The sequence below is a fragment of the Rhinatrema bivittatum genome, chromosome 1 (assembly GCF_901001135.1).
Source record: "Rhinatrema bivittatum chromosome 1, aRhiBiv1.1, whole genome shotgun sequence".
In the NCBI taxonomy this organism is placed as follows: domain Eukaryota; kingdom Metazoa; phylum Chordata; class Amphibia; order Gymnophiona; family Rhinatrematidae; genus Rhinatrema; species Rhinatrema bivittatum.
Window position 1 is genome coordinate 522,267,502 of NC_042615.1, and position 16,843 is coordinate 522,284,344.

The following is a 16,843-nucleotide window of genomic DNA, read 5'->3' on the forward strand; positions in this document are numbered from 1 at the left end:
TAATATCTCTCACAAAGCTGGTGTTTAACTTACTTCTTAATTACATGTATGCAATTTATATCCAATGCACCTACTTCCTTATTTCTACCTAATGTATCTGTTTCTTAAATATTTACTTGCAATGTACCTCATATCTGTATATTATATCTGTATGTAGCCATTACTTATGACCTCAATGCTTTGTTACTTTATGTAATCAGCCTTAGGCCTAGCTTTAGGAAAAGATGGAATATCAAATAAACATTTAATAAATAAATCATTTCAGGGCTTACCTCTTGCCAAGGCAAATTATTTATCATCAGAGGTATGCCACACAATGATCAAGGCATGGATGTATTCAAAAGGGATACTGTTAATCAGAGACACACACACACACACACCACCTCCCATTTCTACATTAAGAATTAATAAGTAGGTAGCACCACAGTGATTACAAGTAATTTTCATTATTTAAATTTCTGTCTAGAAATAATTCTCCAGATAACTGAAGAGAATTACACAGATTGCTTTCACAGTGCTGCTTCACTGATACATTACTCCTGTTTCCCTTGAAGTTATCAGCAATCACAAGATTACCATCAAGTGCCTGCATTTGCTCATTACTTTTGTCAACTGATGTCCATTCTCAGGACCTTAAGACGTGCACTGCAGTGAGTGACTACGTAACTGAGTAAGGCGGCCACGATTGTTTTGGTTTTAGGCCAAGCAGTTTCCTCCTGCTCCTTTGAGTCTCCAGTTCAGTCACAAGTGGCCCACGTCTTCATTCACAACTGCCTGGGGGCTTTCTCCATTTTTAACTCACTCTCCTGTGCTGCCTGCCTCAGCCACTGCAGTAACAGCCCTCAACTAGAGGCCAAAGACAATAGCTTCCTCTACAACTATATATGCGGGCATCCTGCATCTGGCCTAATGGGTCACTACTGTGTGATGACTGAGCATGGCCAGTGCTGAATGGCCAGAAAAACAAAATGAGGCAGCAGTACAGCCACCGAACAACTTACCAAGTAGACATCCAAAACTGAAGCATTGTCATTGTCGATTTCCTGTGTGCTGGGCTCAGAAGTCAAGTAGATGGCGCTGTCTTCTAAGGTGGTGCTGTCTTCCAACGTAAACATTGAGCTTGAACATGGCCCTTTGCTGGAAACAAGGGAGGAGGGAAGATGATCAGTACAAGCATCCACAACAGAAACAGTACTGGGAAAGAGGAAAGACTTCAGATGATATTTTGGATCACGGTGTGTTTTCTGCACATTTTTTTAAATGGAATTTTAAAGATCTGCAAAGGTAAACAACCTGTGTGTCATCATTGATCAGCTCTGAAATTGTGCCATGCCAGACTTGCACATGCTGCATTTGTGATTGTTCGATTACACTAACGGGCCGATACAGTAAAAGTCGCGGGAGAGTGAGCGAATATCCACTCTCCTATGCGCGCGATTCTGTATTCAAATGAGGGCCCGCGGCAAAAAGAGGCGCTAGGCACACTAGCGCGTCTCTAGCACCTCTTTTTGGACAGGAGCGGCGGCTGTCAGCAGGTTTGACAGCTGACGCTCAATTTTGCTGGTGTCGGTTCTCAAACCCGCTGACAGCCATGGGTTCGGAAACCGGATGCCGGCAAAACTGAGCGTCCGGTTTTCAACCAGCGAGCCGTGGGCCGATTTCAAAAAAAAATTTTTTTTAAACTTTTTTTCTTACTTTCGGGACCTCCGACTTAATATCGCCATGATATTAAGTCGGAGGGTGCACAGTTTTTACTGCTTTTCTGTGCACTTTCCTGGTGCCGAGAGAAATTAACGCCTACCTTTGGGTAGGCGCTAATTTCTGAAAGTAAAATGTGCGGCTTGGCTGCACATTTTGCTTTCTGAATCGCGCGGGAATACCTAATAGAGCCATCAACATGCATCTGCATGTTGCGGGCACTATTAGGTTGGGGGGGGTTGGACGCACGTTTTCGACGCGCTATTACATCTTACTGAATAAGGGGTAAAGCTAGCGCGTCGAAAATGCGCATCCAATCGCGGGTTAACAGTGCGCTCCGCCGGAGCACACTGTACTGTATCGGCCTGTAAGTGAGCTGCTGCCATGGGCAAGGGATGTGATTTCATAATGCTTTGGTTGCTGGTTTTCACTCCTCTCTTCCCCCCAGGCACAAAAAAACGGCAAGCCCAAGCTGCGCTACAGAGCCTTTGATTCTTAAACTAGAAGTCAAACTCAATGCTCTTCCTGTCAGCTGCAGAAGCTGCAAGGCACAAGAACTCCAGGGGGAGGCTTTTCAGCTTGAATAGAAAAGAGCTTTCCTCTTTCTCACATTAGAACATCAGGAGTGCGAATTAAAATGAACATGGACTTCATTCTGTCAGCCTGTACCAGGGCTGTGCAGCTCCTGGCCTTGAGGGTGACAAGACGTGGCTTTTTAAACAAGCCTTCCCCCACATCACTTAACAGCCCCTGTACTTTTTTTCCTGCTGGAATATTGCTCTGTATGATAATCTCTCCGTTTCAAATATTGTCCATAGCTGTATTAATTTGTACTTAGCCGTTCTTGTTATGACAATCATAACTGCTCTTGTTGCCCGTTGCAATTTGCTCTTGTGCTCCTCTCTTGCTTTTAGTTTTGTATCCCTTTCCCTGTTCATTGTAATTTCCATCTTATAATTTCGCTGTAAACCGATATGATGTCCCCACTAATATCGGTATAAAAGACTTTCTAAATAAATAAATAAGTAGGTCTGAATCTCTAGATATCCATACATTATCAGATATGTCTGCATATATTTGGTGTAAGAATCTGACTAGTTTGCATGCTTTGGTTACCCTGAAAATCAGACTCATTTGCAGCCCTTGAGAGCAGAAGTTGACGAGTTTAAAAGATCTTCTTTGTGCTTTTTCCTGGACTTATTCTGTCATTTTCTTGCTAATTGCCTGGAATACTATTTTTTGAACTCTTGTTAATAAATCATTTTTATTTATATATATAATTTATTGATTTATAGCCCACTCCAGGGGCGTAGGGTGACTGCTGAAGTTGGTGGTGCACCATAACATTTGCTGTCAGGTGCCCTAGAACACAGTCCACCCTCCTACATTGCCTTGTGAGCACTGCTTTATTTGATGCAAAAAGCCTATTAATTTTATGCTCACAGCAACTCAATCCTTAGAGAGAAAATTAGCTAAAGCCATCCCTTACAATAATCACCTAATCTACTAACATCAGTTACAATAAAATATGTGAATGAAAAAAATATTTTCTGCAAGAACATTCAAAACCATTTTTTGCATGCAAATGAAATTGATAAAGAGCAAATGTCCTGTTTAAAATAGAAATGAGAAAGAGAGAGGACCATAATGCCTTAAAAGCCAGTGATGATAAGTACCATAATTTTCACCGAAAAAATTCAAGTTACACAAGAACTGAACCTTTAAAATACACCAACTATGATGGCCGGCCTAACCATGTTAGCAATATTCCACAGGTGGCGTCTTAGGGCAGTGGTTCAGTCCACTACCTACTCCTTACAACCACAATATGTCCATTCTAACTACGACACACTGCATTGATAAGGATCCCATGGATCCCTATGTGTTCCCTCAGTGCTAGCTGCTTTGTTTTCTCAATCCTTAAGAATCATGCCAGGCTTAATTTGGTTAGTAAGAAAAAAAAAAGTGATAAACTAACCCGGAGATCAAAATTTTGGCTGTGGCAATGTCAACATTTTTGAAGAAAAATGAATCCCGTACAGAGAGTGAAGAGGATCAAGAAAGGAGGGGAGAAGAGATGGAGGGGGAAAAAGAGGAACCCTTTAAGCCTTATATGCTAAGCTGAGAAAGCACATGCACCGGGAGGAATAAATTCCCATTTACAACCTGCACATTATTTCCTTGTCGCTTTCGGAAACACCGGTTCATGTTGCTGAGCTGTTCCTATCAAATCCAAACTTTTTTGCTTCGTAATACGTGTGCTTAAAAAGAGTAAGCACTAAAAATCTGATTTCATATACTGTGGAGGTATATCCTATTATCCAAACAAACTTTTAACACATAACAGAGCTAAAACGAGAGCTTTAATTTTAGTTTCAATGAATGGCAAGGACTGAAAATTTAAATTTTTTTCTAAAGTGGTTTTTAGTTTAATCCTAAGCATTAAAATGTAACTTTTCTTCAATGCCTTTTCCTCTTTTCTCATAAAGGGTGTATTAGGAGGACAGAAGAAGATAAATGTGTTTTGCATGAAACACAAATAAATAAAAAATATATACATAAAAAGTATTTAAAAACCCTCTCTATATTTTGTACTTTTCTAGTAGCTGGGAAATTAATGTTAGCATTCAGCACTCCTCCACCTTTTACATCGGGGGGGTAAGGTATGCCCAGCACATTGCAGACTGCAGGGCTCCACTCCCAACGTCTCCACGGGCAGGAGAAAATGTGCATTTCTCAATTACCCGCTGATTTTCTGTGAAAATAAATGACTTTCTGTTTTCCCCTCTGAGAACAATATCGCTTTCATAACGCAGTGCCCTCGGCTCTGTGCAATGGCACAGCATGCCTTAGTTTTCTTAATTCCTTCTTTTATTTTCCCTAAGTCAGAAGTTCAGCTTGCCCCAGTGTTCCATTTGCCCACATTCCAGAAACCTAACAGAGAAAAACATATCTGTGACTTTTATCCACCAAATCTCTTAGATTTGGCTTTAATCTCATGATCCCTTCTGTAAATAGCATGTGAAAGATATTGAAGAAAGGCAGAAGAAGGTGACACCTGTCCTGGTATGACGCCATCCCGGGAAGCTCCAACATTTTTGCGCACAGCACAAAAGTACACAAAATATAATTTATGGGAGGCTGCCATGTTGGTCAAGCGCATGTCACCATCACAAAAGGCATGTTGCACAACAACATGGCACCGCTATAAGAATCACCTGGAAACTGCAGGCATCTTGTTTAAAAAAAAAATAGGAGTGTGAGCGTGGTTGGTCAGCCTCCTGCTCTGCCCACGGGTCCTGAAGTAACAAAGCAAGTTTACAGCTCAGGAGATCCAAATGTCCTTCTAGATGAAGGTCTTGTGCTATGGGCTTGATTTTTCATTCAGGGGACAGTACTGAAATAATGCAACCTCAAAGCAATTTTACTGGAAAGAAAGTTGTAGAACAAGGGGTTATGATGATATGAGCTTTGGCGAGCGGGGAGGATCTGATTCAGAAGTAACATACAGAAGTATTTTCAGCAACACTGTTGGATGCAGACAGACAACAGCCTCCCAAAGGAGACAGGAGCAAAAACAGTATCAGATTTCAAGGAGCGCCCAGGGCTGCTGTAAGGGAATTGGGCGCCTTAGGTGACCCTTGCGCTGCCGCTCCACCCCGGTCGCCCTCCTACCTGTTTCGGCGTCGACTGTGTGCTTCTCAGGGCTGCTCACGGCCCCCGAGAAGCACACCGTCTCTATTTCTCTTTGCCCCCCTTGCGGCACCACGTGGCTGCTCTTCGGCGACCCCTACGGCTCGGCGCCCTAGGCCACCTCCGAAGTTCGCCTAATGGACGCGCCGGCCCTGGGAGCACCGAGACAAGCATACAGGGTCTTTGGCGGCGGGGAAATAGAAGGTAAAGGAAAGGCAAGTGGCTGCCCCAGTTCTCTGGAGCACTTCACCCTCAGAAGCTGGTCAGGACTTGAACTCTCTCAGATTTTGTAAAAGGGCGAAGACGTTTAAATCGCCTTGTTTAAATCCCTTCTTTTTCAGGCCGCTTTTAAATGTTAAGCCTGATTTTCTGTTGTCAGCCACGTTAACAAACTCATTTTAATCCTCGCCTTACTGTACGAAACTCCCCAAGTCTCTTGATCTGTATGTTTGTCTTGATTAGATTGTAAGCTCTATAGAGCAGGGACTGTTTCTTATGTGTTGTTTGTACAGCGCTGCGTACATTGAGTAGCGCTATAGAAATGTTAAGTAGTAGTAGTAAAATGTTCCTTTTTCCAATTTTATGTATAGAAGGGTGACCAAGCAGGTGGACTGTTTGGTTGTTTGCAGCATTCAAAATTTTTTTTTCTTTTGAGATTTGCAATGTGGATCTGCATTATGAAAGCGCTGCTTTATGTTGTGGGATTTTTTTTTTTTTACAATTATAAAGATTTTTTCACAATTAAGTACATGTATTGAAGAAATAATGTCAGAACGTTATACATTTCCACAGGGAATTTTTGAGGAAGTGGAAGGGATTGTAGAACAGTTGTGGATGGGCAGGCAAGATAGGCCATATGGTCTTTTTCTGTTATCACTTTTCTCTGTTTCTGTGTCTGAAAACCAGTAAGAAACATATAAAGACAAAAGAAAAATAAAATTGTTGAGATCTCAAGTCCACCAGGGGAGAATTTTTACAAGGTGGAAAAAATAGAAAATAGTGTTGCGTTGTTTTTATGACTGTTTTGATTATGTATTGTAGATATTGATTTAATGGTTTTGTTTTATTCTTGTACACCACTTCAGGCATTCCTATTTAGTCTCAGGGAGGCAGTATAGAAATTTTAAAAAATAAATACAAATAAAGAAAGCTGGAGAATTGAAGCTGAGTCTGCAGTACTGCATTAGGTAGGGTAAATGGGCAGAGAAAATAGGTTGTGTAGTCTTTATGCCCTGTCACAGCCATTTCCATTTTACCCACCCAATCAGAAGATGTCATTTGTCATGCTGACCCAAGAAGAGAAAAATTGGCCATACCACCCCACCCCCCAAACTCATTACAATGCAAAATACCCTTCATTTCTACCACTTTTGGCTAAGTCAGCTATGCAGATGACTTCTTTATTTGGCATCTGGTAGATCTATGACAAACATGAGTGTCCCTTATTTTTCAAAAAAGCATTTTTAAAGACAGAATAAAAGACCATTATAGACATATACTAGCATACGTCTCTAGACAAATAAACTAATTTCTTTATCACACAAAAGAGTGACTCTGCAGGAAAAGACCTGCATCTCACAACGAATTGACCAACCTCTTGAAAAGTGCCACAGTGAAATTTCTACCACTAGCAGTCATTAAATCTTTGTATCGGGCCCTAAGGTCCTCTTAGTGGCATTACAGGTGTGTCCAGATATGGATCTTCATAGGAATATTCAATGTAAATTTTATCTGGGAAGAACCAGAACGTGGAATATGTAAACATCAACTCCCCTTAGCATACAGTCTCCAAAAATCAGAAATTCTGAGTAATGGGGGGGGATTTGTCTGAATATATGAGGAGCTTTAGAATGGTGTTAGAATGCCATTTTTCTGTCACATATCAAGCTGAATGATAATGCATCTATTCCTTCATTACAAAGAGTCAATTTGCAGAAAATTGAAACTGAAAACTCTAACCTGAAGCACGGGAGTGCACCCATCATTCTTTGGAAGTCAACTTGATGGCAAGAACATTTCATATCCCAGGTTTTAATACACCGTTTCATCTTTCATATCTTTCAGTGTGCAGGGAAAGTTACCTGTCAGTTCCGCATAACAGGGCCAGTGCTACCTTATGATAGTTCACTAAAGTTGTCCACATGTCCTCTGTCACTGAAAGATTTAAAGTGAATGTACTAGTGCCGAGGTAGCCAACTCCAGTCCTCAAGAGCCAGAAACAGGCCAGGCTTTCAGGATATCCACAGTGAATATGCATGAGATAGATTTGCATGAACTGCCTCAACTGTGTGCAAATCTATCTCATGCATATATTCATTATGGATATCCTGAAAACCTGGCCTGTTTGTGACTCTTGAGGACTGGAGTTAGTCACCCCTGTATTAGTGTGTCATTGGCTGATGGCTTATTGTTAGAGTATCTTTTATGTTCTTAACACATTCGTATTAGGATTTTTGGTTATTTTCTTTTGCCCAGCAGCAGTTCTTCCTACTCCTTTTGGCTTCTCTCTCAATTGAAAACAGCCTCTATTCAACTACGATGCCATGAGTCTTAATTCACAGCTACCTTGGGATTTCCCATTATAACCCAGCTTCCCATCTAGCTCACCCATTGCAGCGACAGTAGCATGAACTGTGACTACTTCCAGAAGCAAATTTATATGCACCCTGAATCTGGTCAATAGATCTTGCCATTGAGCAATGCCCCTATGGGTTGTGCACACAAGTCAGATTCGCAAGTCAGGCATTCAATTTGGTTCTATCGCAAAGCAGTACTACACACCGCCACTGAGCCACTGGATTGAAAAAAACTGAAATAAAAGGGAAGAGGACTAGAATGTCTGTGGCGGAAATCAAAATCTCAGACAGAAAGAATAGTAGGAGATGCCCTGTATTATTATTGCTGAGGAACCACTGAGACCTATCTAGAAGTGCCATACTGTGCTAAAATGCACTATCAGGCTGATGCAGTATTGGCACGCGGAAAACGGGTGCTCATGATTGAGTGCCGCTCTCCTAATGTGCGCTGATCGACCTCTCCAGGGTGCCCGATGCAATATGCAAATGGGCTGCCGCAGTGAAAAGGAGGCACTAGCAGAAATTGTGTGCCCCTAACGCCTCCTTGGCAGCAGGTGCCCAGGAGAGGTGGCTGTCAGCGGGTTAAGAAAATAGATGCTGAATTTTACGAGCATCCCTTTTCCTAACCTATGCACAGCCACAGGTTAGGAAAATGGATGCTCATTAATTGAGTGTTCCTTTTCCTAACCTGACCGCTGGTACACTTTTTTTTTTAAACGTTCTTCTCCTTTTTCTGTTCTTACGACTTATTTTCAGCTTTTTGTCAAACCTTTTGGGCTCCTCAAAACTTAATGCCTGCTTGAGGCAGGCATTAAGTTTTTAGGGTAAAAATGTGTGCACTGGGCACATTTTTTTTTTTTTTTTGCATTGGGGGAAATAGCTAGTAGCCTCGTCAACATGAATTTACATGTGATGAGTGCTATTAGCTATGCACTCTATTGACGTGCGTTTGGATGCGCTAACCCCTATTTTGCGCTGGGGGTTATGAATGTGCATCCAAAACACATGTTAAAACGTGTGCTGTGGCCAGCGCATGGTACTGCATTGGTCTGATTTTTTATGAGGTGGCTGTTCCAAAATGAGTGGTATCATGGCTGTATGTATCTAGCACCTGTGCATTTCTGTAGATGGCTATTCCTGAAATGTGTGACATGTACAATTTGAACCCGCACTCTGATCTCCAGAACTAAAATTCCTGGTGGAATATGATTCAGACTAGGCTATAATGAAACATTTTTCTGAGTCTGATCCGATTCTCTGTTTGAATTATTCTTCTGAAACACCACACAGTCACAGCTATCAACAGACTTTGAGACTGATTTTTCAATAGTCTTGCTAACTCATGTGAAAGGATTACAGCAAAATTTCACAATATCACACCAAAGGGAACAGGCTGGCTGCCATTTTCACACAAGGACTCCAGCACTATACCTTGCATCTCCTCTCCTTATAAGCAATAAAACAAACCTGGTGATTTTATATACCATATTAAGAGGCCTGAAATAAAGTCTTTCCGCAAGTAACTTCATATATACACACAAGGCAATAAAACAATGAGGTCCATGGATAGGATGGAGTTGGACCTAAAACACAGAACATGATTATAAATAAGGACTTGTAAGGGCCATCTGGTCTGCCCAATTTATTTCCTACTGCAATGCCATCAGTCTCCCTTGATCTCTGTCTTTCCCATCAATTCTTCTCAACGAGAGATCCCCTGGTATTTTCCCAGGTTTTATTGAATCCTGTTACTGTTCTTGTCTCTACCACTTCCACAGTGAGCCTGTTCCATGCATCCATCGCCCTTTCCATGAAGAAATATTTATTAATATTACTCCTGCGTCTACCCCCTCAGACCCTCAAAGCATGACCTCTTGTACTAGAACTTCCTCACCACTAAAAAAAAAAAGGTTTGCTTCTTTTACATTATTTATACCATTGACATCTTTGAAAATAAAACCCACAATATTCTGGCACCCCTCCAAACAGTATCAACATGAAATGCATTTATTTATAAATTAAGAGGGCTTCACAAGAGAATTAATAAAACCCACAAGGATACAATTTTTCTTTTACAAACTAAGGGGTCATTTATCTAAGTGCTATATGGCATTTTTGCATGAAAAAAATGCCTTTAATACATGCGAAAATGCCATAACGCATAGTGCAATGCAAATTAGAAGAAAGGGAGGAGTTTTGGGCGGGATTTGTGAAACCCCCCCTTCCCAGTGGTTGTAGAAGGGCCCTGATAGCTAGGCTGGATCTCCAGCTAAAATGGTCCCCCCAGTGGTTGTAGGTAGGAAATACAACAATTCTGGCACTTATCGCAAAGTGCAAAACAGTTATCACAGTTTGTGCTAATACCTATGTGAAGTGCTAAGATAGCGCACTTTGCAATAAACTACCTATTACCATAAAACATGCCCCTTTTCCTGTTGCATGTGATATTTAGTGCATTTTGATAAACCCAGGCCTAAATGTTTATTTATGAGACGAGAGGTGGTTCCCAAGCAAATTCCATATAAACCAGTATTTTCTGCCCAATGACAGACAGCAGGCATCTGACCGACTGCATTCTCAATTTATAACAATCAGTTTTTGAATTGACCTGATGAAAGCAGTACAGCTCTCGAATGTAAGTCACAAATGTGTTTAGTTTCACCTACAGCTTTTTGTTGAGCTTCATTCCCACATATCTAAGTGGCGGCAACCACAGCACCTTTATATACAAAATCTTCTGTGCCAAGGGACCTGGATGCAGTTCCGGACTCAGATCTTGACTCAGGTCAAGGTTGAGGATGCCCCTGGGTGGAGAGGGAGTCACAGTTAATGGTGATAGCTACTGGCTGGATTTTGGGCACAGGACTGCAGGGTTCCAGAAGGCATCGCTGCGATGTATGATAGGGCTCATCCAGTCTGCCCAGACCTCCCTGCCAATACCGCTAAAGATGCATCCTAGCTGCTAGCTACTGCACTAGAGTAACTTGGGAGGGGATATAAAATAGAGTGGGGGAAAAAAAAAACATAGGGTAGCTGTGTCTGAAGGCTAATGGTGGCAGATCCCAGCCATGAGTTGAAAGTGCCCCTCTTACAGTGTGAGATATATAGGGTGTTATATTGTCTCTCTAATAGAGTCTCTCACTCTCTCTCCATGGTCACCTGTGCAAGCATGTTATTAACATTTGCACATAAAGGCTGCACACATATGCACAGCACAGATTTTTTAAATGATTCACATGTACTTGCACGCAAGATATAAAATTAAGTGTTTATCTTTGCTCGCGTCTCCAATATGCGCGTTTATGGGCGCACGCGTGCTCCTTTTAAAATTTACCTGTAAATGAGTTTTTGCATGCACTTTCATGCTCCTATCATGTAAGTATCTACGCAGGCCCCCTTGTTAAATTCTGAAGGCAGCCAAACGATCAGTAGCAGCTCAAACAGTTACATCAGCATTCTGATTTTGGTTAAAGCCATGGGAACAGCAACTCTTTCACCTCAACGTGATGTGCCCGCTGGTGCCACCTTCTGAAACCAAGAGTGTTCTCCCAAATCAATAGGGGGGGGGAAAAAAAGTGAAGAGAATGACCACTAAGGATCAATGACAGATTAAAACTAATGTTCATTGATTACTGCCTGTCAACCATAAGAATCAATCAAAATCATGGCAGTTCAGTTAGCGCAGAATGTGTGTCCAGGATCATAAACTCATTCGTGCATCAGATGGTTAAAGCTCTTGTTGCTGACTGCCAATCGACTGAATTGGTTAGCATGCCATTTTCCAAAGACTACTTGGCATTTACCATTAATGATGACACAGACTGTGCATTTCTGTGCCTCTCTGAATAACATTATGCAAATTCACTTGCATGCTGCTGCGGGGGTGTTGCTTCTAATTGGTGAAGCCCGCGATCAATATAACCACTGTGTCTCAGCAACATAATAAAACAAAAAATTCTGGTTCCTTTTCAAATACATTAGTCACAGACTAGCAAGAAAAGCATTAACACATGAATATGACTAAAAAGCATTGTGTAGCACTCAGGAGCAGCACTATGACACTTGCCCTAGTGAGTCAGTGTTGGGATGGCTGCTTACTGAGAAGAGCCGGAGAATGGAAACAAACAGATTCAGCAACTCAGGAACACTCAACGCATTAACAAAATTTGCAACTATGGTCTTATAGTGATGCATCTGATAATACTGGCATGATTGCTGTTAAACCCCCTTGTTCAATGTAATTTCCTTTCTCAGTTAATTGTGAACCGACATGATGTGTCCTACGAATGCCGGTATATAAAAATGTTAAATAAAAATAAATAATAAATAGCCATGTCAGGGAAAATAAGACAGAAGGAACTTATTTTCCAAAATTCAGAGTAACATAATAGTTGATGCCAGAAGAAGACAAATTGGCCCATTCAGCTTGTCCAGTATCCCCTGTCCACTGCAGGGATATATTCTAGCTGTAGAAGTCGGGCATTATTGCTTTGCCAGCCAGTTTTTGTTGCTTCCTCAAAGGTTCTTCACAATCCTGGATAACTACACAGGATTCCACCCCCAAACCAACATCTAGGACCCCCCCCCCCCCATTTTACATCATGCCTTACCACCAAGCTCCATCATAATCTAGGGAGCTACAAAACATAGGCCTTCTAAGCCTATGTGGCCTTGCTGGACAGTACCCAGCTTCCACCAACCTGCCATCACCAATGCTGTTTCCTAGAGAGTTGTGCCTGCTGGTATTGACCTGGCTACTCCTTAGCCTAGGTTATGATTCCTTTTTCCACTCTTTGTTTTGTCCTTCTCATCCCTCCTCTTGCCTCTGCTCTAGAGAGAGTGAAGGGTGGTATATCAGCAATACTCTACATCCCAACCCTGTTCCTGCTACTGTTTTAGACTTTGACAGTAGAAAGGACTATTCAGTATATCCAGTTTGTCCACCCCAAGTGCAATGCTACAGACCCTAGTTGATTCCTGGTCTTCCCTCACTTCTTCATCAAAAGAGATCTCCTATCCTTATCCCATGCTTTTCTGAATTATTATGTTTGTTTCCACCATCTCTGCTATGAGTTAATTCTATGCTTCAATAAAGGAATATTTTCTGATATTCTTTCAGCATCTGACCCCTTAGACTCTCATCCTATATGTCCTCTTGTTCTAGAGCACTATTTCTTCTGAAAAATATTTACTTATTGTGCCCAATTTATACCTTTGAGGTACTTGATTGTCTCGGTCATATCTCCCCTATCTTTCCTCTAAGAAATACATATCTCATATGGTTTTTGGTACAGATACTGCACCATTTTGGTTGCCTTTCTCTGTACTGCCCCCAGCCTGTGAATATCTTTTTGCAGGAATGACTTCCAGAACGTGACACAATATTCAAGGTGAGGTCTCACCAATGAACTATACAGAGGATTTATCACCTCTTTTTTCCTGCTAGCTATGCCTCCATAAGAAATTGCCATGCTGGGTCAGACCAAGGGTTCATCAAGCCCAGCATCCTGTTTCCAACAGAGGCCAAACCAGGCCACAAGAACCTGGCAATTACCCAAACACTAAGAAGATCCCATGCCACTGATGCAATTAATAGCAGTGGCTATTCCCTAAGTAAATTTGATTAATAGCCATTAATGGACTTCTCCTCCAAGAACTTATCCAAACCTTTTTTGAACCCAGCTACACTTAGGGCCTGATTTTAAAAAGCATTTACTCGAGTAAAAATCAGGTTTACTGGGGTAAATTCACTTTACTTGAGTAAGTGGGTTTTTGAAAATTGCTACAATATATGCCATTGACTTGTCTATAGAATTTACTCACATAAATGCACTTTACTTGAGTAAATGGCTTTTGAAAATTGCTACAATAGTAGCTACATCTACGCATGTAACTCCTTTTGAAAATTACCCCCTAACTGTACTAACCACATCCTCTGGCAACAAATTCCAGAGCTTTATTGTGCATTGAGTGAAAAAGAATTTTCTCCGATTAGTCTTAAATGTGCTACTTGCTAACTTCATGGAATGTCCCCTAGTCCTTCTATTATTCGAAAGTGTAAATAACCGATTCACATCTACTCGTTCAAGACCTCTCATGATCTTAAAGACCTCTATCATATCCCCCCTCAGCCGTCTCTTCTCCAAGCTGAACAGCCCTAAACTCTTCAGCCTTTCCTCATAGGGGAGCTGTTCCAACCCTTTATCATTTTGGTTGCCCTTCTTTGTACCTTCTCCATCGCAGCTATATCTTTTTTGAGATGTGGCGACCAGAATTGTACACAGTATTCCAGGTGCGGTCTCACCATGGAGCGATATAGAGGCATTATGACATTTTCCGTTTTATTAACCATTCCCTTCCTAATAATTCCTAACATTCTGTTTGCTTTTTTGACTGCTGTAGCACACTGAATCGACGATTTTAAAGTATTATCCACTATGATGCCTAGATCTTTTTCCTGGGTGGTAGTTCCTAATATGGAACCTAACATTGTGTAACTACTTTTTCCCTATATGCAACACCTTGCACTTGTCCACATTAAATTTCATCTGCCTTTTGGATGCCCAATCTTTCAGTCTTGCAAGGTCTTCCTGTAATGTATCACAATCCGCTTGTGATTTAACTACTCTGAATAATTTTGTATCATCCGCAAATTTGATAACCTCACTCATTGCATTCCTTTCCAGATCATTTATATATATATATATATATATATATATATATATATGGAAAAGCACTGGTCCAAGTACAGATCCCTGAGGCACTCCACTGTTTACCCTTTTCCACTAAGAAAATTGACCATTTAATCCTACTCTCTGTTTACTGTCTTTTAACCAGTTTGTAATCCATGAAAGGACATCGCCTCCTATCCCATGACTTTTTAGATTTCTTACAAGCCTCTCATGAGGGACTTTGTCAAATGCCTTCTGAAAATCCAAATACACTATATCTACCAGTTCACCATTATCCACATGTTTATTAACCCCTTCAAAAAAATGAAGCAGATTTGTTAGGCAAGACTTCCCTTGGGTAAATCCATGTTGACTGTATTCCATTAAATTTATTTATTTATTATTTTATTTATTATTTTTATATACCGACATTCATCTCATTTGAGATATCACACCGATCATGTCTTTCTATATGCTCTATGATTTTGATCTTGAGAATAGTTTCCGCTATTTTTCCCGGCAATGAAGTCAGGCTCACTGGTTTATAGTTACCCAGATCACCTCTTCCTATGCTTTTATCATACTGTTTCACTACCTAATCACTTCTAGGTCTCTCTCCTGGTTTCTATATATCACTTTTTCACCCCCATCATGAACTGCTCCCTTGGAAATTTTGTACCCCAGATGTATGATTCTGCACATTTTTTCACAGAATCTTAACTGCCAACAGACCCTTTTCTAGCTTGAACAGCCTGAATGCATGAGAGGCATATCTTCCACAGCTTTTATGCAGAATGCAGAGGGGAATGACTGGATTGTGGTGCTAAACAGAGACTGAACATGGGAGATATTGAGCCATTATGTGGCTTGCCTAGCTAGCCGGATAAACTTATCCAGCTAACTTAGGACATGTATTAATTCAATACATCCAATTCAATTCAACCTTTGCAAATGTTGCAAAATGCAGCTGCCCGCATTATCACCGACACAAGCTGCCACGAGCACATTACCCCAGCACTTCAGTCCTTACACTGGCTACCAGTGGCTTCCAGGATAATATATAAATCTATGACGCTGATACACAAAGCCATTCAAAACAGAGATATGCACTGGTTCACAGATCATCTACAATTCAACACTTCATCCCGCCCAACGAGATTCCAGCATTTAGCCAAACTAAAGATCCCAGCACCCAATCTGACTAGACTTTCTAGTACAAAAGAACGGTCATTCATCATTGCTGGATCAACAATATGGAACACCATGCCCTCTGAATTAAGCCAGGAAATTTGTCACAAAAAATTTAAACAAAACCTTAAAACCTGGCTATTTAAAAAAGCCTACTATTAATGATCTGAGTCCTATACCATTCTTCACCATTTCCACAGTCTCTTATATTTCGATTATATTCTTTTAATACAAAGTTATACATGGTTTTGTATTTGTTCAGTTTCTATGTTATCTTGTAAAGCGCAATGCTGAATTATTGTTTTAATGTAAACCGAGGTGATGTTACTTACGTACCCCGGTATATAAAAATCTGCAAATAAATAAATAAATAAATGTATTAGCTGGCTAAGTGGCAGAAGTTCAGCAGGGCAGGATATTCAGCTGCCGCTACTTAGTTGGATAAGTCCTAACTAACAGGTCGATCCAGTAAAGTGTGCTCCGTCGGAGCGCACTGTCACCCTGCTCTGGACGCGTGTTTTCCCTTACCCCTTATTCAGTAAGGGGAGGAAAACACGCGGCCCACCCGCGGCACCTAATAGCGCCCTCAACATGCAAATGCATGTTGAGGGCCCTATTAGGTATTCCCGAGCGATCCAGTAAGTAAAATGTGCAGCCAAGCCGCACATTTTACTCTAAGAAATTAGCGCCGCCCAAAGGTCGGCGCTAATTTCTTCCGGCGCCAGGGAAGTGCACAGAAAAGCAGTAAAAACTGCTTTTCTGTGCACCCTCCGACTTAATATCATAGCGATATTAAGTCGGAGGTCCCCAAAAGTATAAAAAAGTAAAAAAAAAAAAAAAAAATTTTGAATTCGGCCCGCGGCTGTCGGGCCGAAAACTGGACGCTCAATTTTGCCGGCGTCCGGTTTCCGAGCCCGTGGCTGTCAGTGGGCTCGAGAACCGACGCCGGCAAAATTGAGCGTCGGCTGTCAAACCCGCTGACAGCCGCCGCTCCAGGCCAAAAGGAGGCGCTAGGGA

General features: G+C 41.4%; 1 protein-coding gene across 5 annotated transcripts in view; it reads right to left on the reverse strand.

Moving 5' to 3' along the window:
- Window positions 1-16,843, reverse strand: part of PIP5K1B (phosphatidylinositol-4-phosphate 5-kinase type 1 beta) — a 303,447-nt gene that overhangs the window by 18,123 nt on the left and 268,481 nt on the right. For all 5 annotated transcript variants that reach the window (XM_029612941.1, XM_029612950.1, XM_029612975.1 and 2 more), the window contains one exon: window positions 1,002-1,137. In XM_029612941.1, the coding sequence (XP_029468801.1) occupies window positions 1,002-1,137 (136 nt within the window). The remainder of the gene's footprint in view (window positions 1-1,001; window positions 1,138-16,843) is intronic.